The following is a 23189-nucleotide window of genomic DNA, read 5'->3' as shown; positions in this document are numbered from 1 at the left end:
GAGATTCTCTCGGTCTGGGTTTTCAAAACTGGAGTATGAAATCCCAACACAGGATAATTGCAGTATATTTTCTTTCTATTAAAATTTTTTTTAAATCTTCACCTGAGGGTATATATTTTTAGTGATTTTTTTTTTTTTTGAGAGAGAGAGAGAGTGACATCAATGTGCAAGAGAAACATCAATCGGCTGCCTCTCCTACACATCCTGACTGGGGATCGAACCCACAACCTTTTTTTGGTGTACAGGGTGACAATCCACTGAGCTATCCAGCTGGCAGGGCTAAAAAAGTTTTTTAAAAATATATTTTATTGATTTCAGAGAGGAAGGGAGAGGTAGAGAGAGAGAAAAACATCAATGATAAGGGAAAATCATTGATCAGCTGCCTTCCACACACTCCACAAATGGGGATTGAGCCTGCAACCCAGGCATGTGGCCTGAGTGGGAATTGAACTGTGACCTCCTCCTAGTTCATAGGCCAACACTCAACCACTGAGCCACGCCAGCTGGGCAGGGCTAAAAATTTTTAAGTAAAAAATGTTTACTTTAAAGTTAAGTAAAACTTAACTTTTACTAAGTGAAACTAAGTAATTTAACTAGTGAATAATTTTAAAAGTTGCCACTAAAATTTAACACAGACGGGATGTAAACCTAGAATGCAAAGTTGCATTATTTGTAATAAAAGTACAGAACTTCAAAGACAGACGTATCATATTTCCTACAGGTTGTTTCAGGTCACAGCTTAGAACCCTAATCATCCGGGGGCCAAATAGCCTGCCCTCAGATCAGCTGCCTCCCGGCCCTGCCCTCGCAGGCAGCTCAGCCACTGTGCTTGGGCTTCTGGTACCAACTGAAGCGGGATGTTGCCTCAGACGCCCTCGACTCCTGCTTTCTTTTCTCAAAAGGGTTCAGAAGCCGAGGAAGACAGGGGGATCCTGGCTGGAAGCTGGCCCTGGAGCAGGTGGGATTCCTCTCCGCGAGGCCGAGGGGTGTATTAGTGAGAAAGAGATGGTGCCCTGGAGTGTGGCTGAGTCCCTTCGACAGCTCACTTGACCACTCTGGGTGTGTGGGAAACAAGGTGGAAAGCAGTGGACGGCTGGTGGGCCTCTGTGCCTTGCACCACCGTGCCTAGCGTTAATGGTGTTCTGTCAGGACCCTAAGACTACCCTCCGAGTTCTCAAAACCCCCATCCCTTTTCATGGTGGCGTATCAAGCCGAGCCTTTGTGGGGTTCCCACTGCCCTTGCACTGTCCCCAGAGGAAATAATTTCTTGTCACCAGAGAGGGACCAGGACCAAGTTAGGCCTGCCCCAGCACAAGCTGGAATGTGTGGGTTCTTGACTTTGTGTAGGAAAAATTTCACAACACAAGTCCAAGTGATGTTTTAAGAGTACGTTTATTAAAGCTGGGGACAGGGAAACAAAGGAAGAGCTCAAGATAGAAGAGGCAAGATCACAGCAACAGGAGTGAGCCGAGACCGGGCTCAGATTCAGGGAAGGAAGTCACAGGAACAGAAGTTAACCAATGCCGGGTTGGGTGGATGCAGAACAGGAAGTTACAGAGGCAAAGGAGTCCTTAAAGACAAGTTCAAGGGTTAGCCCGGGACAAGCTGCTGCTGCTGCTCCCCTGGTTGAGTCTCGTGGGGACCTTTAGAGTTCAGGAGAAAGAAAGCAAAGTGCACTCCTGAGGAAAAGTGAGGGGGAGGGGGCACACAAGAGTGCTCAAGAGAGAGAGTGTGGCCCTAACCGGTTTGGCTCAGTGGATAGAGCGTCAGACTGGGGACTCAAGGGTCCCAGGTTCGATTCCGGTCAAGGGCATGTACCTTGGTTGCGGGCACATCCCCAGTAGGGAGTGTGCAGGAGGCAGCTGATCGATGTTTCTAACTCTCTATCCCTCCCCCTTCCTCTCTGTAAAAAGTCAATAAAATATATTTAAAAAAAATAAAAATAAAAATCATCATTCTCCCCTTTAAAAAAAAAACAAAAGAGAGTGTGCACTGGGTCAGAGGGTTTTTTAAGTTTTTATTTACAAACTCTGTGTCAAGGGCTGACTTTCAGTGGATCTCAGCGAGGGAGCTGCTCTGCTACATATGAAACCCGGACCCAGAAGCAGGTTATCTACAAGATAGTTAATCAAGGCCGACCTGCTTCTGGGTTGGGGTTTCATATGAAGCAGCCTCACTGTGATCTATTGAAAATCAGCCTTCAACACAAGGGTTTGTAAATAAAATAAAAAAAAACTTTGAAAGTTAGTTAAACAGTGATTTAGCATCAGGTTCCCCACAAACGTGCATTGCATGACAGGCAAGGGGTCAGCCCCCTTTCAGGGATGATGGGCTCTCTGTACCAGACCTCGGACCTCTGTCCAAACATGCAGAGGGGCACGCCACACCGCCTGTCTTGAGGGTCTTTATCTGTTTTCTAAAGGTGGGAGTTTTAGGGGAGATCTCAGGGGAGCGTCTCAACAGAATATTCAACAGTTTTCCAGGGATGTTCTTTAATATGCTGATACATCAAAATGAGCCTACAGGGGAGTTGGGGATCATTCAGTTAGTTTTACTGCTTTCTTTTTATCTTGGATTTGTCTGGCTCTAATTGGGCTTTTTTGTTATTTATTCCCCTGACTTCATTCTCGGGAGTTTGGCTGGCACTAATGGCACCAACTGGGTCTCTGTTATCTCTCTCCCTGACCAGGGTGATTTAAGCTGCTTACTCCCTGGTTGGGAAGGAGAGGTATAAACCATCCGCTCCAAAGTGTCCTTGGTTAGGGAAGATAAGATCTTGTGATTTACTAGCAGGCTGGTAATTGCTTCGCCTTGTTTAACTATCTTGTCTCAGTTTCCCTCTGTCCACTTGCCAGGGAATTTTCCTAACTTGTTACTATCCTGTCTCATTGTGAAACCTAGGAGCCCAGCAGAATTGTCTGGCTGTGAGCTCATCATTATCGTCTGTGGGCCTAGTCCCGACAGGTGCATGCCATCTCACTAGCCCTAACCCAGTGGTTCTCAACCTTGGCTGCATATTAGAATCACCTGGGAATCTTTTTTAAAAAATCCTGATTTCTGGGCCTCATCCTCCAGAAATTCTGTTTCTTTGTTACTAATGTTGTGGCCTCACCCCGTAACAAAGAAACAGAATTTCCGGAGGACGAGGCCCTGAAATTAGGATTTAAAAAAGATTCCCAGGTGATTCTAATGTGCAGCCAAGGTTGAGAACCACTGGCCTAACCCATCCCCAACCCAGACAGAGGCCCTTTGATAGACTGGGGAGCCAACCCAGTGTTCCTCCCAGGACCCATCTCTCTGGGAGGTCAGCAGACAACCCAACTAAAGTAGAGCATCAGGACGGCCTGGAGAGCTTTTGTACAAATAGAATGGGGTTAGGGAGATGGAAATCTATGGTTTACCAGCTCCTCACATGTTTCTGATTGTACCAATCAGGCTTGAAAGGCACTGGTTAACGAAGGATCACTCGGGGCCTCAGTTTCCTCATCTGTAGAATGGCATGATATTCATTCCTCAGGGTGTAAATACATAATACATTGTTTTAAAAAAATATGGAACGCTTCACGAATTTGCGTGTCATCCTTGTACAGGGGCCATGCTAATCTCTGTATCATCCTGAAGCGAGCACCATAATACATTTTTTAAAAATATATTTTTATTGATTTCAGAGAGGAAGGGAGAGGGAGCGAGACAAAAACATCAATGATGAGAGAGAATCACTGATGGCTGCCTCCTGCACACCTCCTACTAGGGGTTGAGTCGGAATCAAACCTGGGACCCTTCAGCCCACAGGGTGATGCTCTATCCGCTGAGCCAAACCAGGTACATAATATATTTTAAAAGCTTCTTGGAAGGGCCGCACAATATAATGTATTGTTAGTATTTCCATTTCAAAGAGCTTTGTTTGCAGAAGGACTCCCCGCTAAGTTTTTAATTCTTCCTCCAATAGCACTGTGAAAATCCAACCATGAAGCCGTGGGCTGTCAACAGCTGAACAGCCCTCCGAGTAAACCAGGTGCACTTATAATCCTGCTATTTTGACTAACTTGTTTGTTGTTTTTCAAGTAAAAAAAATCACAGAAGTCCTGGGAACACTTTTGCTGGCTTCACTGTCCCACCTCCTACCGCCATACTACCCTCCCCGCACCCACTGACCCCCCTGACCCACCGGCTCCTCCTACCACCTACACTCCCTTACTAAGAAGTTTCCAAAGGGCTGTAGGCCAGAGAGATACAGGCAAGCTGGCTGCCCTTCAGGGGTTCCCATCCTGAATTCTGGGGTTCCCAGGATCACACTCCCACCCTAAGATCTGGTTTAACTCCCCAAACCCGATTGGGGCAACTTGCCAGACGGAGGCCCTGGGAACCATGCGCAGAACAGAAACCGCCTGAACAGGGAGGGGCAGGTGGCCAGGCTTGAGTGCTCATTGACTTTAAATTGCAGGCTGCAGCGGGTCCCACGGGAATGGAGCAGAGTTCAGGAAGAGACAATGTCTGTATGGTCAGGGCTCTGGCCACAGGGACTGGGAAGTGGGGCCTGGTGAACTGCATGGGCCTGAGTCACTGGGACGTTATGCTAGCCCCAGCCAGTCTCCCCAGCGGGTTGTCCTGATGCAGATTCTCACTGCGCATGGTGTCTATTTGACCAACGCTCCCTGGAGCACAAGTACCAAGAAGACATATGTAAATGCAGAGACTAATGGGAATGGTGCCCTCTGGGAGTTATGCAAATGGAAGCCTTAGGCCCTACAACAAGGGAATATAAACTTCAAAAGTATCTTGAGGAGAGTAACTGCTTGATGGGTTTGGTCTCCTTTGAAATGATAAAGATGTTTTATAATTAAATAGAGGTGGTGGTTGCACAACAATGTGAATACACTAAATGCCATTGAATTGTTCACTTTTAAATAGTTTTACTATATGTAAATTTCATCTCAATTTTTTAAAGTATTTTGAGGCGCTTGAAAGTAAAGTACTAATTGCTTTTAAAGATTCTCCACAACAAGGCAGCCATCTGTACAATGTCACCTCTCTCCCCAGCTGCCAGGGGTTGCTGACAATATTCCAACTGGAAGAACTGGGTTACCCTAAAAGCCTCACTTCCAGACCTGAGCTGAAGAGGAAGGAAATGTTCAGATACATCAAGGCTCTGGGCAGCACTTGCCAGAAAGGGGATAGAAAGGTAGGAGCACCCTAGCCGGTTTGGCTCAGTGGATAGAGCGTCTGGTTGGCGACCGCTGTTCCAAAGGTTCCCTTAAACCAGCAGTTGCCAACCTTTCGGATCTCAAGGACCACTGGTTGGCGACGATGGGCTAAAGGGTTCCAGGTTTGATTCTGGTCAATGTGCCTGGGTTGTGGGCTCGATCCCCAGTAGGGGGCATGCAGGAGGCAGCCAATCAATGATTTTCTCTCATCATTGATGTTTCTACATCTCTCTCCCTCTCCCTTCCTCTCTGAAATCAATAAAAATATATTAAAAGAAAAAGATAAAAGAAAAGTAGTAACATCAAAGACTGCTGAAGGGCCCACCTAGATGCTGAGAATCCAGATGGTCTGCAATTCTGGGAAAATCCACCACCTTGCTTAATCTAGCCATCCGTTTATTCATTCATTCATTTTTTTCGCCCAAGGAACATTCACTGAGACTCTTCAAGTGCTAGCCTCTGGAAGGTAAGTAGACTACCACCCTCAACAAGCTCACAGTCCAGTGGGAAGATGAAAGTGGAAACAATTATTAACAGAGATAAGCCATCAGTGTAAGGATGACCTAAGTGGGGGGGGGGGCACCCAAGGGATGGAGGTTTGGAGTGGGGGCACTGGGGAAGGCTTCCTGGAGGAAAGGATCCCAGAACTGGGTCTCCAAGGCAACCTTGACCTGCAGCCAGCCTAGGCCCCAGGGGAATGGGGGTGGGGTGGGGGGAGGGGAGAGAAGCACACCAAATGCAGGCTTTACAGGATCTTTGAGGGCTCTGAAGAGACCTAACCGCAAGGCCAGAGGATGGAGATGCCTCCGCCCAGGAGTGACACATTTTTGGGTTTCCCCCCATCCTCTCTGCTTCAATGCAGGGCAAGGTGTACAAGGTAGTAACGAAGTTTTTTCATCTCCAGGCAGGTGGAAGGGATCCTACCCTTCATTTCACAGGGATAAACCAAGACCCTTCACCCTGGCTCCTCAGAGGGACTAACACAGTGGTTCTCAACCTTCTGGCCCTTTAGATACAGTTCCTCATGTTGTGACCCAACCATAAAGTTATTTTCGTTGCTACTTCATAACTGTCATGTTGCTACTGTGATGAATTGTCATGTAAATATCTGATGTGCAGGATGGTCTTAGGCGACCCCTGTGAAAGGGTCGTCCGACCGCCAAAGGGGTCGCGACCCACAGGTTGAGAACCGCTGGGCTAACAGGAAATTCCCCTTCCAGCTCCAATGGCTCCTGGCAGACAAGGCCCCCTCCTTCACAAGAGTGAAGGGTATCAGAGGGGAAGCCATGCAGAGTCCTTTTCCCTCCCTCCCTCTAGGCCTCAGCCAGGCCTCCTTCCAGGTGGTTTTTCACTCTGTACCCTAGTTGCTTATACTCTGGGGAAATGCTCCAGGGATAAAGGACTGCCTGTCCTTTTTTCATCACTTTGTGGAAACACAATGAGACAGCAACAAATGTATTTCTTTGGAAAAGAAACAAAATTACTTAGTGTCCATTAACATAGTCCTTTCCATTTGAGAAAGGGTGTTTCATGAACAGAATGAGACAGTGAATGAAAAAAGGTGCTTAGTCCACTGCTTCCATGATGGTATTTATTGCGTGAATGAATGATTCCTAGTAAACTGACCTTACCAAACTGGCTCTGGATGGTCAGTTTGCTTATGAAGATCCACTTTTTAAACATTTCTATTTTTCTTAGTGTTCCAGTTTTCTGAAATACACCCCCCCTCATTTATTTCCAGAGAGAGAGAGAGAGAGAGAGAGAGAGAGAGAGAGAGAGAGAGAGAGAGGAAAAATACCCTAAGTCTATCTCCTGCTCTCAGTCCGGTGAGAGGAGGGAATGGTCCTCCGATGAATTAATTTCCTGACCTTCTCTCCTGGGCAACAGAAAGACACAACCATACGGGTAACCCCCCAACTCTCTTCTTCTCACTTCAAGGGGATGTCATCTACCCCCAGCCCTCCAAGCACTTCACATAACTACCCTGACCTGGTATCTTGAATGTTCCCAGCAAGTGGCAGCAGTTGGGAGAATAGGAGACCAAGGGCAGAGTTCAGGCCTTGCAAGCCCCAGAGGCTAAGGGAGTGCTCTGTTCTGCTGGTCTTGAAGGCATCTCCTCATCTGAGTACCCTCCTTTATTTTTTACCCATAAATTTGCTTCCAGGGGTGGCTTCCCATCTGGAAAGTGGGAGGGGGGGTGCAGGGATTGAATTCTGGTCCTTTCCAGTTCTCAGTCTTGATGTGTGCAGATGGACCACGGATCAGCCTTTTGATTATTATTTTTTAATGGGGGTGGGGGTGGGGGTGGAGGTGGGCATGGCAGTGGCCTTACCTCTCCAGCGGGAGACAGCAGTCAGAGCAACCCCGCCAGGAGGCAAGGCCCACCTGTCCGGTTAGGCTCCAGTCTGGGGGGGGGGGGGGGCGGAAGCATCTGATGTAAGTTTGGTTCCCTCTTTAATCAGGATCCTCTTGTTTCAGACCGATAAACCTTTAAAGAAATTAAGGTTCAGGAAGTCTCAATCTATCCCCACCCTCAGCAATCAATGTGTCTCCCAGCACCGCTGCCTGGCCAGGCCAGATTTCCTGTGGCCCCACCTGAATGATGAAACAGGGGATGGCCATTGCGCTCCCGGGCTTTCCGAGATACAGATCCTTGGTCCTGATGCAACTCTTGGTGTCTTTTACACAAAGCTCCGTGGACGCCGGGGCGCTAGGACCCGACGGACGCCCGGGGGCGCTCGGCCGCAGCGCCCCCAGAGTCACTTTTGCACCGCGGACGTCAGTAGGGACCAGGGTGGCTCAGTGCATCCATGTGATTTGGGTCCCAGTTCTCAGCCCCAGGACCAGGCGCTGGGAGCCCCAGCCCATCGACTCTCCTTTAACCCCCTCCCCCAACCCTTTCCTTGGGAGCAGTTGGGAGATAGTGGCGGACACGGTTTGGGGACTAGGCGCATGGGGGGAAGGGGGACACGGACCCCCCCCCCCCATTAGCCCATCCCCTGGGACTGTAGAGTAACTGGAGGGTGGGCAGGTGGGCTGCGGGGAAGGGGGAGCTCGGAGCCCGGAGCTGCCCAGTTTGGGGACCCCATCTCCATATCCGATCACTCGCAGGGCAGGGTTAACGTGGGGTACGTGAGGGAGGGCCGGCCACGTTCAAGTCAGCTCCCCGCGCTGCCGTCCCGCGGGCATCCATCCGTGCGCCCAGCAGTACGCTTGGCTCCAAGTTCCCAGACTCGGGCAACCGTTTTCCCGGCCCACCGCCCATTCCAGCTCCCCTGCCTCTCCCCCCGCGCGGGGCCGGCTCCCCCATCCCCCCGCAACACGACCCCATAATAAACAAGTCTTTCCTTGATCCACCCCTGCCGCGAGCGCCCTCGGGGACCTTGGCAGCTGCAGCGGCCGAGGAGCCTTTCTCGAAAGGGGGCGTGGCCACCCCTCGGGTTCGGCCGCCGAAAGTGCTGGGGCTCAGCAGGGGCGGGGCCAGGCCGCTGTCACCGGGCAGGAGAGAACGTTGCGAACGTGCGCCCGGCGCCCATTGGCGGAGGCCGGCCACACTCCCGCGTCTGGATTGGGCTGCTGTTCCCAGGGGGCGTGGCTTCTCTGAGCCAGTCCTTATAGGCCTCTCCGCGCTGGTGCTGGGGACCGCGGCTGGCCGAAGGGTGGTGAGAGTGGTTGGAGCGGACAAGTCCGGGCAGCGCTCGGGGACTGGCACCGGTTCGCGCACTCATTCAAGCGGCTCTCGTCCCAGCAGTTCTCGCTGACCGCGCTTAGCTGGTGAGTGTCCCTTCTCGAGGTGCCGACCCCTGCGCGGGGAGGCCTCCGCCGTGCGGGTCCCTGCCTTCCCCGTCTGGTCCAGCCCCCACACTGACGCCAGGTCCGTGCCCCTCTTGTCTTGCAGCGTCTTCGGCGCTCCCGTACCCTGAGCTCATCTGCCAACGTGGTGGTGTCGGTCCGCACCATGCCTAGCCTTTGGGATCGCTTCTCGTCGTCCTCCCCCTCTGCGTCTGCGTCCTTGTCCCGAACGCCCACCCCCGATCAGCCGCCGCGCTCGGCCTGGGGGTCGGCGGCCCGAGAGGAGGGACTCGGCCGCTGCGCGAGCCTGGAGAGCTCGGACTGCGAGTCCCTGGACAGCAGCAACAGCGGCTTCGGGCCGGAGGAAGGTGAGCCACGGGCGGAGGCGGGGGCGGCGGCGACTCGGGGGCCGGGGCGGTGAGAGGAGCGCCGCGCAGGAAGGAGTCAAACCCACCAGAACCCAGATGGCGGAGGGATGGAGGAGTGGAGGAGGGGCATTGGAGTGTAGGGCACGAGTGTGGGGTGGAAACTGAGGCACGGAGTGCTGGTTTCTTCGGGAAGCATCATCTCCCCAGCGAGTGAGTTGCTCTGACACCGTCCCCCGTGTGCTCTCCCTTGCAGACGCGGCATACCTGGACGGGGTGTCCCTGCCCGACTTTGAGCTGCTCAGCGACCCCGAGGACGAGCACCTGTGTGCCAACCTGATGCAGCTGTTGCAGGAGAGCCTGGCCCAGGCACGACTGGGCTCGCGGCGCCCCGCGCGCCTGCTGATGCCCGGCCAGCTGGTGAGCCAGGTGGGCAAGGAACTGCTGCGTCTGGCCTACAGCGAGCCCTGCGGCCTGCGGGGGGCGCTGCTGGACGTCTGCGTCGAACAGGGCAAGAGCTGCCACAGCATCGGCGAGCTGGCCCTCGACCCCAGCCTGGTGCCCACCTTCCAGCTGACCCTGGTGCTGCGCCTGGACTCACGCCTCTGGCCCAAGATCCAGGGGCTGTTCAGCTCCGCCAACAGCCCCTTCGTCCCTGGCTTCAGCCAGTCCCTGACGCTGAGCACCGGCTTCCGAGTTATCAAGAAGAAGCTGTACAGCTCCGAGCAGCTGCTCATCGAGGAATGTTGAACTTGGGGCCGGGGCCGACGCCGACCCCACAGCAGACGACTGAACTTTTGGGGTGGACATTGGCAGGCAGGAGCTGAGGAGCTGCTTGCTGCCTGTTAGTTAGAGAACTGACAACAGCCACTTGAGGGGCGGTGGGGGAGAAAGTGTTTCTGGGAAGCTCACGGAAGTGTGTAGAGGTGGCTTCTCGTTGGGCACAGGCTTGCCCTCAGTACTGTAGCATGAAACAAAGGTTTAGGGGCCAACCAGGCTTCTGGCTGGATGTGTATGTAGCATGTACCTTATTTTTATTGTTACTGACAGTTAAGACGACAGTGGTGTGACAGCCAGGAGTGCAGCTGGGCTGCCCTGGCCTCTGCAATTGCAATCCGTGTGTGCTCAAGGTAGCTGGCCCCGGGGGAGGGGGAGGTCATGGAGGTGTTCTGTGTATCTCATGGTCTGAAGGGGCCAAATGTGTGTGTTCTTTGTTTTTGCATCTTTTGTTTTTTTGACCAGAGCTTCACTACTGACCTGTTCTAGGCAGCTATCTTACAGACGCATGAATGTAAGAGTAGAGAAGGGTGGGTGTTGGGATCACTTGGGGGATCTTTGACATTTGAGAAAAAAATACACCTGGGAGCTGCGCTTGTCCCACCCCCTGAAGTGTACTGAAGAGTTTATCTGTGAGTGGTGGGGCTGACTGGGGTGGGGGCTGGCACCCCTGCCCCAGAGGAGTGCCATCTGGGTCTTCCATCTAGAACTGTTTACATGAAGATACTCCCTGTTCATGAATACACTTGATGTTCAAGTATTAAGACCTATGCAATATTTTGTACTTTTCTAATAAAAAAAGTGTTTGTTAAAAGTTGGTTGAGTCTCTTATTAGTGCTAAGAAATGAAAGGGAGTGGGGTGGGATGGGATGGGTACTGTTAAAAGGTGGGTTCAATCAAATTCAGGTCCACCTGTGCATTTCTCTGTCCCTTTCCGGGGCTGCCTGCCAGCCTGGTAATGGAGGTATGTGGGTTGTGTGCCATCTGTGCCAAGAACCCTGGATCCCTGGCTCTGCTGACTGAGGCTACCAGGGGAAATCACTGGAAGGTGAGTGAGTCAGACCTCCCACAGAGCCACAGTCAGTAGGCAGAGCTCACCTGGCTGCCCCCTGGGTTAGGAGGCCCAGGTACAAGGGCCCCCCCTAAGCCCAAGTTCCTTACAGGTAATAAGAGGACTGCAAGAAACTGTTTCTGTTTAAAAAGCTCTATTTGTGCTGCAACCATGAAAATTACAAATTTTATCTTTGGATATAAAAAGGCTATAGGGCAGGGATATCAATACATGGATTTCGAAAAAGACTATTTCCTTCAAGGCTCTTACTAGACAAGGAAAGTAGGGCTCAGAAAGAGACATGACCTCATGGGAGGTGTGGCCCTGGCAGGTGTAGAACACAAACACAGACACCCATGCACATGAAGGTGACGGAAGGAAGGACAAATGAGGGCTTAGAGAGCAAGGGGATTGCCGACCTGTTTGCAGGAATGCCTTGGATGACCTGGACTCCTTGTACTCTCTGGGCCCCAATTTCCTTATCAGTGAAATTGAGGTTGGGCCAGATGAAGGCCTTTTCCACTTCTCACTCCCTGGGACTGGCAGGCAGTCCTCCCACACTGGCCTTTGGAGACTTGTTATCTCCCTTGTTTCTCTTCCTGGTCCCAGATATGCCTTGTTTGCCCAACTGTAAAACGGTAGTTCTTCCACTCGAGTGTGTAGTCAAATCCCTTGGGCCCCCAGTTAACACACAGATCCCTGGGCACCGGTGGAGATGCTGGCCAAGAGCCCCAGCAATTTTCATCAGGGATTCTGACACAGGGTCCTGAACTTTGGGATGGTTTTGAAAACTCGCATCTCTGGCAGAACGGAGTGACTTATTCCCAAAAGTGGATGAATTTGTGTTAGAACTAGATTTGAAAATGGTGTTAGCAAATGAGACGATGCCCAGAGCAGTTTTAGGAGAGCCCTCTTGCTCATTTTCTGAGCACAGCCTCCTACTAGCCACTCTGTGAAGTGTGGGTCTGGTGGGGGGTTGCAATGTTTTACAGATTAGTAATAAGGCCCAAGCCCTTGAAAGGACATCTTCTGACCATGGCTGACCTGTCCACTGAGCCCCTCAGAGTAGGAAGTGGGAGTGAAGCAGGCTCACCATCTGTGTGGTGTCACTTTCCCATGGGGTCAGATCCATGCCAATGTTCACGGCTGTGCTTCCCTGGCCCCAAGAGGAGCGAGGAAAACAACTGTGTCTAGCTCCGGAGCAGAGCCTGTGGGTGTATGGAGGCCGGATGCACAGCGAGCATTAACCCCTTTCCAGGACTAGGAGGCAGCAAGCACACTTGGCTTTTCTTAAATGGTTCGACTGAGGCCAGAGGAAAGCTTGGGTTCCCAAGACAGCTCAGCTGAGACACCCTTCTCCTGAAGCTAGACGGGCTTTTTTCATCTTCACAGGCTTGCAAATCGCCACAGGCAGGACAGAAGGGCTCCTAGGTGGGAGCTCTTGGGCCTCCTAAGGTGCAACAGGAAGCTTTGCCCCACACATTGGGCTTTTGAAGGGAAGATGGGGCTAAGACTTGGTGGTTTTATTACGCCTGTTGCCTCGTGTAGAGGAATATTAAAGGCTGAGATCCTGGAAGAGAGGTAGGGTCCTTGTGGCTAAGTCCCAACTTTGGAAAAGGCTTTCAAAAATCGTTCTACTAGGCCTACAAATTTTGTACTGAATCCCTTTGTTTCTAATTCCCTTCCTTATTTCTATTTCCCATCTCATTGGGATACTACTCTAGAACCTGTAATAGCTCCCTATTATCAGATTCTACTGTCTGCCTCTCAAGACCTTTGGTAGTGGGCCCTTTTCAGTCTATCCTGGTACTCCCTACTACTCTGCTTCTTTTGGGACAGGTCAGTGTGGTCTGCCCGCTTCTCTGGCCCCAGGCTCTGCTCATTCCAGTGCCCTCCAGCAGGGATGTGGACCCTGTCTTGCCTGCACAGCCTGTCCTTTAAGGCCCAGAGCAAGTTCTAGTCCTTTTATGAGTCCCCTCTGCCGCCCCTTGCCTTGCCCTTTATGACTGCAGTTTAGCAGTTTTCTGGTCTCATTGTAGGTACTTATTTAGTATCTGTCCAGTTCTGTAGGACACCCTCTTCCTTGATCACCCCCCTCTCCCTTGGCTCAGACAACACAAGATTCCCCCACCAGCCTCAGACCCTCAGGCTAAGGAGAAAGGAGGGCAGGGTAGAACACTCTGTTGTTTTATTACGCCTGTTGCCTACTGTAGAGGAATATTAAAGGCTGCGGTCCTGGAAAAGAGGGAGTGTCCTTGTGGCTAAGACCACCATGCAGTACATATAGTGAAAAGTGGGTTTGAATCCTGGCTCAGACATTTCTAAGCTGATGACCTTGAGCAGGTCACTTTCTGTTTCCTCTGTAAAATGGGGGTAATACTGAGGAAGCTAGTGGCTGGGCAAGAAATGAGAGGCCTGAGCTGGCTGTGAGCAAGCAGCCTGCACAACAGGGACCACCTTTGACTTCCTTCCCCTTGGTCCTGCTTTTCTCTAACATCTTTTCAAAAGCCATCATTTTAACAACAGTCATGTCAACATATAACCTTAATACATTCTTGTGAAAGACATAATTTTGGAGTAATGTGCTCAGATAGCTGTTCTTCTAAGCTGTATTCTTCTAAGCCTGGCTACACCCTGTAAAAGATTCCTTTCATAAGCCCTGGCCAGGTAACTCAGTTGGTTGGAGTGTTGTCCCAATACGCCAAGGTTGCTTGATCCCTGGTCAGGGCACGAGGGGTGGGGGTGAGGGGTTCCTATAGTTTTACCTCATGGTTCAGAAGAAAATGCAAAGGCCAAGATGGCTCAGTGAGCAGGGCTGCAGGCCTAAGACGAGAAGTGTGGCTTCCTACTTCCTGGTCCTTCCATTCAACTCCCCGAGCCCTCCTGGTTCCCCAGCTCAGGGTGTCTGGGTCAGCCACATCCTACTTTTGCTGGTAGAGGTGACCAAGTGCTGGTGAGGCAGCCCAACATAAGGTTGAGGAAACATGAGGCACAGAAACCAGGCCCAATTAATAGAGTATTACAGGACTCTGTCACTATCCTGAAAGGGGACTCTTTATGAAAGAATCACAAATTAGAAAACAGCCCATTAAACCCAGACATACCCACGCAGGAGCCCAGTGAGTCTTCATCCCCATCCCAACTGTGGCAATAACTGTGGTCATGTAGTACTAGTGGCTCTGAAAGCAGACACTGATGGACTGTCACTTGATTCATTCATTCAACCCATATATAATTAAATGGATCCCTGGGGCTGCAAGAGAAAGCCAAAGTAAGTGGGAACCCCCAAGAAGCTGATTCTCTCTTTCTCTTTCTACCTCCCACCCCCCCTACACACACACACACACACACACACACACACACACACACACACACACACTAACTTCTCAGGAAAAAAAAAATCCACCAATATAGAATGACTAAAAGTATGTATGATAAAACTAATTTAACTGTATACCTAAAATTGATCGATTTTATTGAATGTAAATTACACTTCAATATATGAAATTTTTATTGATTTTTAGAGAGGAAGAGAGAGTGAGAGAGAGAAACATTGGTGTGAGAGCAATACATCGATTGGCTGCTTTCCACACACCCACTACTGGTTTAGAGCCCAAACCTGGGCATGTGCCCTGACCTGTATCCTGACCTGGAGTCCAACCAGCAACCCTTTGGTGCACGGGGACGACGCCTAACCGACTGAGCCTCACTGGCCAGGGCTTCAGTGAATTGTTGCAAACGGCATATGTACACAAAAACTAACTCAAAGAGGGTCACAGACCTAAATGGAAAAGCTAAACTATAAAACTCTTGGAAGAAAATATAGGAATAAATCTTCATGATCTTGGATTAGGCAATGATTTCTTAGATATGACACCAAAAGTACAAGTGATAAAACAGATGATCAACAAGTTGGACTTTATAAAATTTAAAAACATTTGTATTTCAAAGGACACAATCAAGAGAGTAAAAAAAAAACACAAAACAACCCACAGACTGGAAGAAGATATGTTGCAAATCATATAATGATAAGTGATTTACATCTAGAATGTATAAAGAACTCTTATAGCAATTAAAAAATGAGCAAAGAATCTGAATAGGCATTTCTCCAAAGAAGATGTACAAATGACCTATAAGCCATTCATGAAAAGATGTTTAATATTATTGATCATTAGGAAAATGTAAATCAATTTTCAAGGAGATACCATTTCATACCACCAGAATGGCTATAATCAAGGAGACAGATAATGTCAAGTATTGACAGGATATGGAGAAACTGGAATCCTCATACATTGTTGGAGGAATTGTAAAATGGTGCAGCTATTTTACAATTCCTCATAATGTTAAACATAGAGTTACCATCTGACCCAGCAATTTCACTTCTAGGTATATACCTGAGAAAATGAAAACATATATCCACATAAAACCTTATATATGAATGTTCATAGCAGCATTATTCATAATATAAAAAGAGAGAGAGAGAAGAAAAATTCATTGACATGGACAACAGTATGGTGATTGCAGGAGGAAGGGGGTTGGAGGGAGGTGGAGGAGGGTATAGGAGGGATAAAGGTGTGATGAATGAAGATTTAACTTGGGGTGGTGAACATATAATAGTGTACAGATGATGTGTTGTAAAATGGTGCACCTGCAACCTATATAATTTTATTAACCAGTACCATTCAAATAAATTCCATAAAAAAGTAAATAAATTTAAAATGTTTTAATACACAAAATATATAAAATGAGCTCCAGAAGTTTTTTTTTCTCTCTCTCTTAAAAAAAATATTTTTAAATTGATTTCAGAGATGAACGGAGAGGGAAGGAGAGATAGAAACATCAATGATGAGAGAGAATCATTGGTCTGCTGCCTCCTGCAAACTCCCTACTGGGGATCCAGCCGGGATCTACTGAGACCTACTAGTCCATAGGTCTACGTTCAATCACTGAGCCACGCTGGCCGGGGGAGCTCCCGAAGTTTTAAAAATAAATTACAGCTCCACAATTAAATATGGTAATTTGTAAACCACATGTAAATAATAATGGTAGATTTTTCACTAAGAAAAGGAAAACAAAAGAAAAGCCACTGAGTATTTTGGATCAAATTTATGTATTGTCTGTCTCTGCAAATAGAATGTCAGCCCACATTTTTTGTGTCTAGAACAGAGCCCGGCCTATTGAAACTACTAATGAGCCCAGGCAGTTGCTGAAGGCGGCGGAGGGCCAGGTCCTGGTACTGAATGGCGAAGGCATCCCCTGGGCCGCCTGGCAGCCATCGTGGCCAAGCAGGTGCTGCTCGGCCGGAAAGCGGGGGACGTGCACTGTGAGGGTATCAACATTTCTGGCAATTTCTACAGAAACAAAATGAAGTCCCTGGCCTTCCTCTGCAAGTGGATGAACACCAACCCCTCCCTCGGCTCTTACCACTTCCTAGCACACCCCGCCCCCCCAACTGCATCTTTTGCGGACAGTGTGAGGCCAAGCAGGCCGGACCCCTGGGACCACCTCAAGGTGTTTGATGGGATCCCGCTGGCCTATGACATGAAAGAGCAGTGGTTCCTGCGGCCCCCAAGGCTGTGCGTTGGAAGCCTACACCCAGGTTGGCCGCCTACACGGAGGTTGGCCGCCTACACGGAGGTTGGCCGCCTACACGGAGGTTGGCCTACCTGGACGCCTGGCTCAGGAGTTGCCTGGAAGTTCCAGGCAGTCACAGCCACTCTGGAGGAAAAGGGGAAGGGGAAGGGGAGAGCGAAAATCCATTACCCGAAGAAAAGGCAGCTCATGAAGCTGCAGGAACAGGCCAAAAAGAAGGTGGTGAAGAAAACTGACAGATACACAGAGGTCCTCAAGACTTAATGGTCTTCTTCTGGTCTGAGCCCAACAAAACTGACTGTGAATTCCTAAAACAACAACAACAAAACCACAAGCTAATGAACACGTGCAGAAGAAAGGAGGGATCGCAGGACCATGACATCTCAAATCTTCCATCACCTGGAGAGGCCCATTGGGGCCACTTCCAAACACTTTTTAAAAAACTATGGTAAAGCATATAACATACAATCCACCATACTAACCATTTTAAGAGAACAGTCACTAGTGTTGAATATATTCTCATTGTTGCGCAACCTTTCTCGAAAACTTTTCATCTTGTAAACTGACACTTTGTACTCATTAAACAACCATTCCCCATTCCCCTCCCCTCAGCCCCTGGCAACCGCCATTTCCCTTCGCGTCTCTATGGATTTCACTGCTCAAGGTACCTGACGAAATAGAATCATATAGTATCTGCCTTATTGTGCCTGGCTTACTTGACTTAGCACAATGCGTTCAAGGCTCATCCATGTTGTAGCAACTGTCAGAATTTCCTTTCTTTTTAAGGCCGACTAATAGTCCATTGCATGTATATACCGCATTTTGCTTACCCATTCATCCATCAATAGACACGTGAGTTGCTTCCTTCTTTGGGCTATTGTGAACAATTCTGTTATAAATAGGGGTGTACAAATACCTCTTTGAGACTTGCTTTTACTTCTTTTGGGTATATTCCCAGAAGTTGAATTGCTGGATCATATAATAATCCTACTTTTAATTTTGGGGGGAACTACCAAACTGTTTTCCACAGCAGCTGCACCATTTTACGTTCCCACCAACAACGCACAAATTCCAAGCACTTTTATGCCACTCCACGTCCCATCCAAGTTCAAATTTGCCCAGCAATCAAGTCCCACTGCAACTGCACCCATCCCTACAAGGTGGTGAAGGGCTGGGTGAGGGCTGTGGATCTGCAGTACTCCACATGCTCTAGGAAGCTGGAGGAGAGAGGGTGGCAGAGTGAGGACAGGTTCCAAGAGGAGGAAGGATGAAACTTCAGCCCCAAAGATGTGAGGGCTGCTCTCCTCATTCTCTCACATGGACCTCCCCCAAGGCAATCCGATCCCCTGTCAGAGACCCTCTGGGGGAAGGCTGAGGCTGGGGCGAGTAGTAGAGCTGGTTTGAGCCACACGCCTTGGAGGACAGGAGAGGAGCCCAGGGCCTCCCAGGGGAGAAGGGCTAAGGATTGAGGCACCGGTCCCAGGGGCCCCCAACCCATTCTGAACCTCCATTAGCTATCATTGATTGACTTAATATATGACAAACCTGTGACTCCAGTAACAATGGTAAGTGAATTTGTATTTTATTCACTGTAATTGCATCTGCATACATTTTAAAAAGCAGCGGGACTAATATGGGCCAGACATGCTGTGGATACAATCTCTAGACAAGACAGGCCTCATTGGAACTTGCCTGCCTCTGGTGATGACTCAAGCCCTCATTCAAGCCCCTTCCCCTCCGCCCAAGAGATCAGCAGAATGCTAACAGCACGCTCCACCATGGGGCTACAAGGAAGGGCAAGCTCAGGACTCGAGAGCATAGAGAGCTCATATCTACAAAATACTCGACATCTTTAACTCATTTGACATACCACCAATTCAATGAGTGGGTACTATTATTATTATTCCCGTTTTACAATGAGGACACAGGTACATGGAGCAAGGTAAGGGGGTGGGAGTGGGAGTGGAAACACCTTCAGTCTAGTCTAGTCTGATTTTGCCACTGAGCCGTGTTTCTTCATCTTTAAACTGAAGGTGTGGGACTAAAGGACATTAAGAGTGGTTCTCGGAGTCAGAGCCGAGCAGTCACCCGCGGCCACTCCGGCTTTTCCCCAGCCCCGCCCACTCAGCACTGCTCCCTGGGCTGCCGCCGGGGGTGGGGGCGGAGGAGGAAGAACAGCGCTGCCTTGCAGGTCACCCGGCAAATGCTTGACTGCCTTCTGGGGTGAGTCCAGGCCTGGGAAGGGAACGTTAAGAAGAAATTTCCACGGCCCATCCTAAGCCAGGGATTTTCCATTCCGTCTGGGCAGACATGTCTCTCAGAGAAGGGATCTGGCGATCCATAGGAGTTAGTGAACGGCTCAGATCTGTGCTGGGGTGAGTGTAAGACCTGGTTCTGACTTTGGTTCTGGTTCCTGCCCTAGGAAAGGGGGCAAGTGTGTTGGGAAGGCACACCTGCCCCAGGAAGATGAGGGGGGGGAGGGGCCAGGATGGTCTCAAACAAAGGAACACAGTACTCAGCCTAGAAGAACTCGAGAGAGAGCCCATCAGGGGACACTTCCTAGAACAGGAGGCGTGAGCTGGAGGGGCAGCGGAGAAGGAGGCCTGCAAAGGCGGGCAGGAGCAGGCAGAACCGACGAGAAGGGAGATCATGTGGACCGGCTTTACAAAGGCTGCCATGAGCACGGGACAGTGTGGTGGCCAGGAGAGAGCTGGATGCAAGAAGTGGAAACTTCGGTGAAGCAATACAGACAGCCACGGCAGGGGCCTGCGCTCGGCCTCTGCACTAGCTGTTCCCTCTGCTGGGAGCAGGACTCCCTCACAGCCTCACCTGGTTGGTCAGGTGTAGCTCAAAAGTCCCCGCTCCAAGGGGAGCCTCCCCTGGCCACTCCTGCTAAAGCAGCCTCGAGCTGCTCTCTCGCAATTATCCATGTTCCTCTTCTCCCCAACACTTGCCACCACCTGCCCTTATCCTGTTTCCTTTAGTGGCTGCCTCCCTCCTAGTGCTAGGAGTTCCATGAGAGCAGAATGGCTCGTCTCCATCCAATCCCCAGGGCCCAGCGCACAGCAGCCCTCGATAAATACTGAGTTTAATTGAACTGCACTTGGAGTGTGATGATGAAAGAAAGCCCACGATGATGATGTTTTTTCCCTGAGCACTATTATATGCCAGGTACTGTGGTAAGTGCTTTACAAACATGATCTCATTTATTTCCCTACGGGGGAGATGCTACTATTATCCCTGACAGGCGAGAAAACGGAGGTCCAGAGGGATTGGTTAAGTTGCTCAAGGACACACAGAACCAGGATTTGAACTCACACTTTTAACCTCTAGGCTACCACTGTCTGATAGAAATATAAAATGAACCACATAAGCAACTGAAGATGGTTCTAGTAGCTCCCTTAAAGCAAACCAGGTGAGGCGCACGCTTCCTCCCCAGAGCGGGCCTGCTTCTCCTCTTCTTCCCCCAGGTGTGTCACCTTTGTCTGTCCCCCTCTGAAGCTCCAAGGGCCCTTCTTTTGCTTCTGTAACTTGTTTCCCGAGCCTACGCAGCCCAGCCGGCTCACTTCTACTACCTCTGTAATTTTCTTTCTTTTGTTGTTAATCCTCACCCGAGGATATTTTTTCTGTTGATTTATTTTATTTTATTTTATTTTTAGAGAGAGTAGAAGGGAGGAAAGGGGGGGAGAAAGAGAGAGAGGTGAAAGAGAGAGAGAGAGAGAGATGAAAGAGATACATTGATTGGTTGCCCCCCGAAGGAGCCCTGACTGGGGCCGGGAATTGAACCTGCAACCCAAGTACGTGCCCTTGACCAGGAGTCAAACCCGTGACTTGTCAGTGCATGGGCTGATGCTTTAACCACTGTGCAACACCAGCCAGGGCTACCTCTGTAACTTGCTAAATAAACTTTCTCTTAAAAAATAAGATGGGCCGAAACCGGTTTGGGTCAGTGGATAGAGCGTCAGCCTGCGGACTGAGAGGTCCCAGGTTCGATTCCGGTCAAGGGCATGTACCTGGGTTGCGGGCACATCCCTGGTGGGGGGTGTGCAAGAGGCAGCTGATCAATGTTTCTCTCTCATCGATGTTTCTAACTCTCTATCTCTCTCCCTTCCTCTCTGCAAAAAATCAATAAAATATATATATATAAAAAAAGCAGATGGACCCTAGCCAGTTTAGCTCAGGGGATGGAGCATCAGCCTGAGGACTGAAGGGTCCTGGGTTCGATTCCGGTCAAAGGCGCATGCCTGGGTTGCAGGCTCGATCCCCACTGTGGAACGTGCAGGAGGCAGCCAATCAATGATTCTCTCTCATCATTGATGTTTCTTTTCTTTAAAAAATATATTTTTTATTAATTTCAGAGAGGACGGAAGAGGGAGAGAGAGAGAGAGATAGAAACCCTAATGATGACAGAGAATCACCGACTGGCTGCCTCCTGCATGCTCCCCACTGGGGACGTAGCCTGCACCTGGGCATGTGCCCTTGACCAGAATCGAACCTGGGACCCTTCAATCCACAGGTTGATGCTCTATCCACAGAGCCAAACCAGCTAGGGCTCATCATTGATGTTTCTATCTCTCCCTCTCCCTTCCTCTTCAAAATCAATAAAAATTTATTTTAAAAAAGCAGGTGAAATTAATTTTAATAATATATTTTGCTTAAACTGATATATTAAAAATATGATCATTTCAACATGAAATCAATATAAAAATATTAAGATACTTTTCCATTTTATTTTACTAAGTGTTCAAAATCTGGTGCCTAGTTTTTACACTTACAGCACTTGCTAAGTTTTCATTAGAGAATTACCTGTATTTAGATTTCATAAAATTTGCAGTTGAAAAAATGATTTACATACCCAAGTTGTTCCACACATATTTAAATGTTTTCCAATAACAACATTGTCAATTTTAAAACTTAAATGTAAATTGATTAAAGTTAAATAAGATTTAAAATTTAGTTCCTCCGCTGCATTCATTACATGTCAAGTGCTCAACAGTCACATGTGGTCAGTGGCCACTGTACTGGACAGCACAGCGCTGGGCTGCACGGGTTCGTCTGCTGAGGAGGTAGGATGGGTGGGAGCGGTCCAGCAGGAGGGATCCAGAGCAGACTGGAGACCAGGTGTGGGAGGGGGAAGCGGGGAAAACTGAGGTGACAGGACTGGGCCCACATAAAAATGAGGTGGGATGACCAGCCATGACTCCCACCAGCCGGCACAGGCTGGACCCACTCACAAGTGAGTGCCTCCTATGGGTGTTCTGTAGGTCTGGGCTTCCTTTCACCAAGGACGTGGCGGTGGCCCTCAGATCCCTGGGTAACTCCTCTCGCAGTTGCTATTCCCTCTCACAACACCACAAGGGATCCTGGGGGTGCATGGGGCTGGCTCTAAGCAGGCTCAGGCTGGGTGGGTGGAATGCTCTCCCTCTTCCCTTCCCTACCTGTGGGCAGCTGGCGGGGTCAGGTGTGTGGTTCTGGTTAAACAACTCTGGAGTCAAGTATGCCTGGGTTCTGATCCCGGCTCCGCCAGTTCCTTGCTGTGTGATTTTAGACCTTAGACAAGTCAAGTCCTTCTCTGAGCTTCAGTTTCCTCATCTTGAAAATGAAAACCAATAACGAAATGTTGTGAGACTCTGATAATGTCTGTAGAGTGCCCAGTTTGTAGTAAACAATCAATTAACACAAGCTATTCTTCCTAGATAATATCCTTTTCTGTTAAGGACAAAAACGTAGACTGAAAAACAAACCAACCAACAAACAAAAAATGTAGGCTGGAGACTATTCATGATCACTGGAAAGATTTCCAGTGTGAGCTGTAGAGATGGATGACGGTTCCTGCCTCAGCCCCACCCGCTCCCGCCCCCCACCATCCCCTGCATGACACAGACCTGGTTAACCATCAGGAGTCTGGAGGGGGATGTGCCAAAGGCCCTGGGTGCCTGAACATGGGATTAAAATGGCCAAGAGACACCTTCTAGAAATGAGGAGAGTGAGTCAAACTGAATCAGGAGCAGGTGAGGTCACCCTGGGTCCCTAGAGTTACTCAGAGTGACACTGGCATATGACTGGCAGGAATGAGGGATGAACCGGGCTCCAGGAAAGCAGGTGGGGCTGGAAAGCACCCAAGACAAGGAAACTGTCGGCGTGGAAAGTCCAGGCAGGCAGAGCACAGACCGAGAGGCAGCAGGCAGAGGCCAGAGGCAGCGTGGCCCGGGTATTTTTGAGGGTAGGGCAGCTCCAACGCCCTCTCCCGGTTAGCACCCCAATTAGCCTTCCCCCAATCTTCCCAACTTCAACTCCCCGGCCCCCAAACCTTTGCTCTGCTGGGTCCCCCAAGTGCCAGGGCTGAGACAGCCCAGAGCAGACCTTGGTCCTCTGCCCTGCCAAATTAGCTCTTGTCACCTCATTCTG

At 49.7% G+C, this 23189-nt stretch overlaps 1 protein-coding gene and 2 pseudogenes across 1 annotated transcript; 2 read left to right on the top strand and 1 right to left on the bottom strand.

Moving 5' to 3' along the window:
• Window positions 1-3545: 3545 nt before the first annotated feature.
• On the bottom strand, window positions 3546-3644 carry LOC132215098 (U6 spliceosomal RNA; annotated as a pseudogene).
• A 5175-nt stretch (window positions 3645-8819) lies between these two features.
• Window positions 8820-10952, top strand: DDIT4 (DNA damage inducible transcript 4). Its single transcript, XM_059662429.1, has 3 exons — window positions 8820-8978; window positions 9103-9364; window positions 9618-10952. Exons 2-3 carry the CDS (start codon window positions 9163-9165, stop codon window positions 10109-10111), a joined length of 696 nt encoding a protein of 231 aa, XP_059518412.1. The 5' UTR covers window positions 8820-8978; window positions 9103-9162; the 3' UTR covers window positions 10112-10952.
• A 144-nt stretch (window positions 10953-11096) lies between these two features.
• Window positions 11097-17072, top strand: LOC132214645 (large ribosomal subunit protein uL13-like; annotated as a pseudogene).
• The last annotated feature ends 6117 nt before the right edge of the window (window positions 17073-23189 follow it).

This window comes from Myotis daubentonii, chromosome 13, assembly GCF_963259705.1.
Source record: "Myotis daubentonii chromosome 13, mMyoDau2.1, whole genome shotgun sequence".
Taxonomy (NCBI): Eukaryota; Metazoa; Chordata; class Mammalia; order Chiroptera; family Vespertilionidae; genus Myotis; species Myotis daubentonii.
This window is presented reverse-complemented; position numbering and strand designations above follow the sequence as displayed.

What these genes read in the sequence shown, in the direction of transcription:
- DDIT4 (XM_059662429.1), top strand. Translation starts at nt 9,163, where the DNA reads ATGCCTAGCCTTTGGGATCGCTTCTCGTCGTCCTCCCCCTCTGCGTCT. An exon ending in CGGCTTCGGGCCGGAGGAAG is followed by an intron (nt 9,365 to 9,617) that starts GTGAGCCACGGG and finishes TCTCCCTTGCAG; the next exon opens with ACGCGGCATACCTGGACGGG.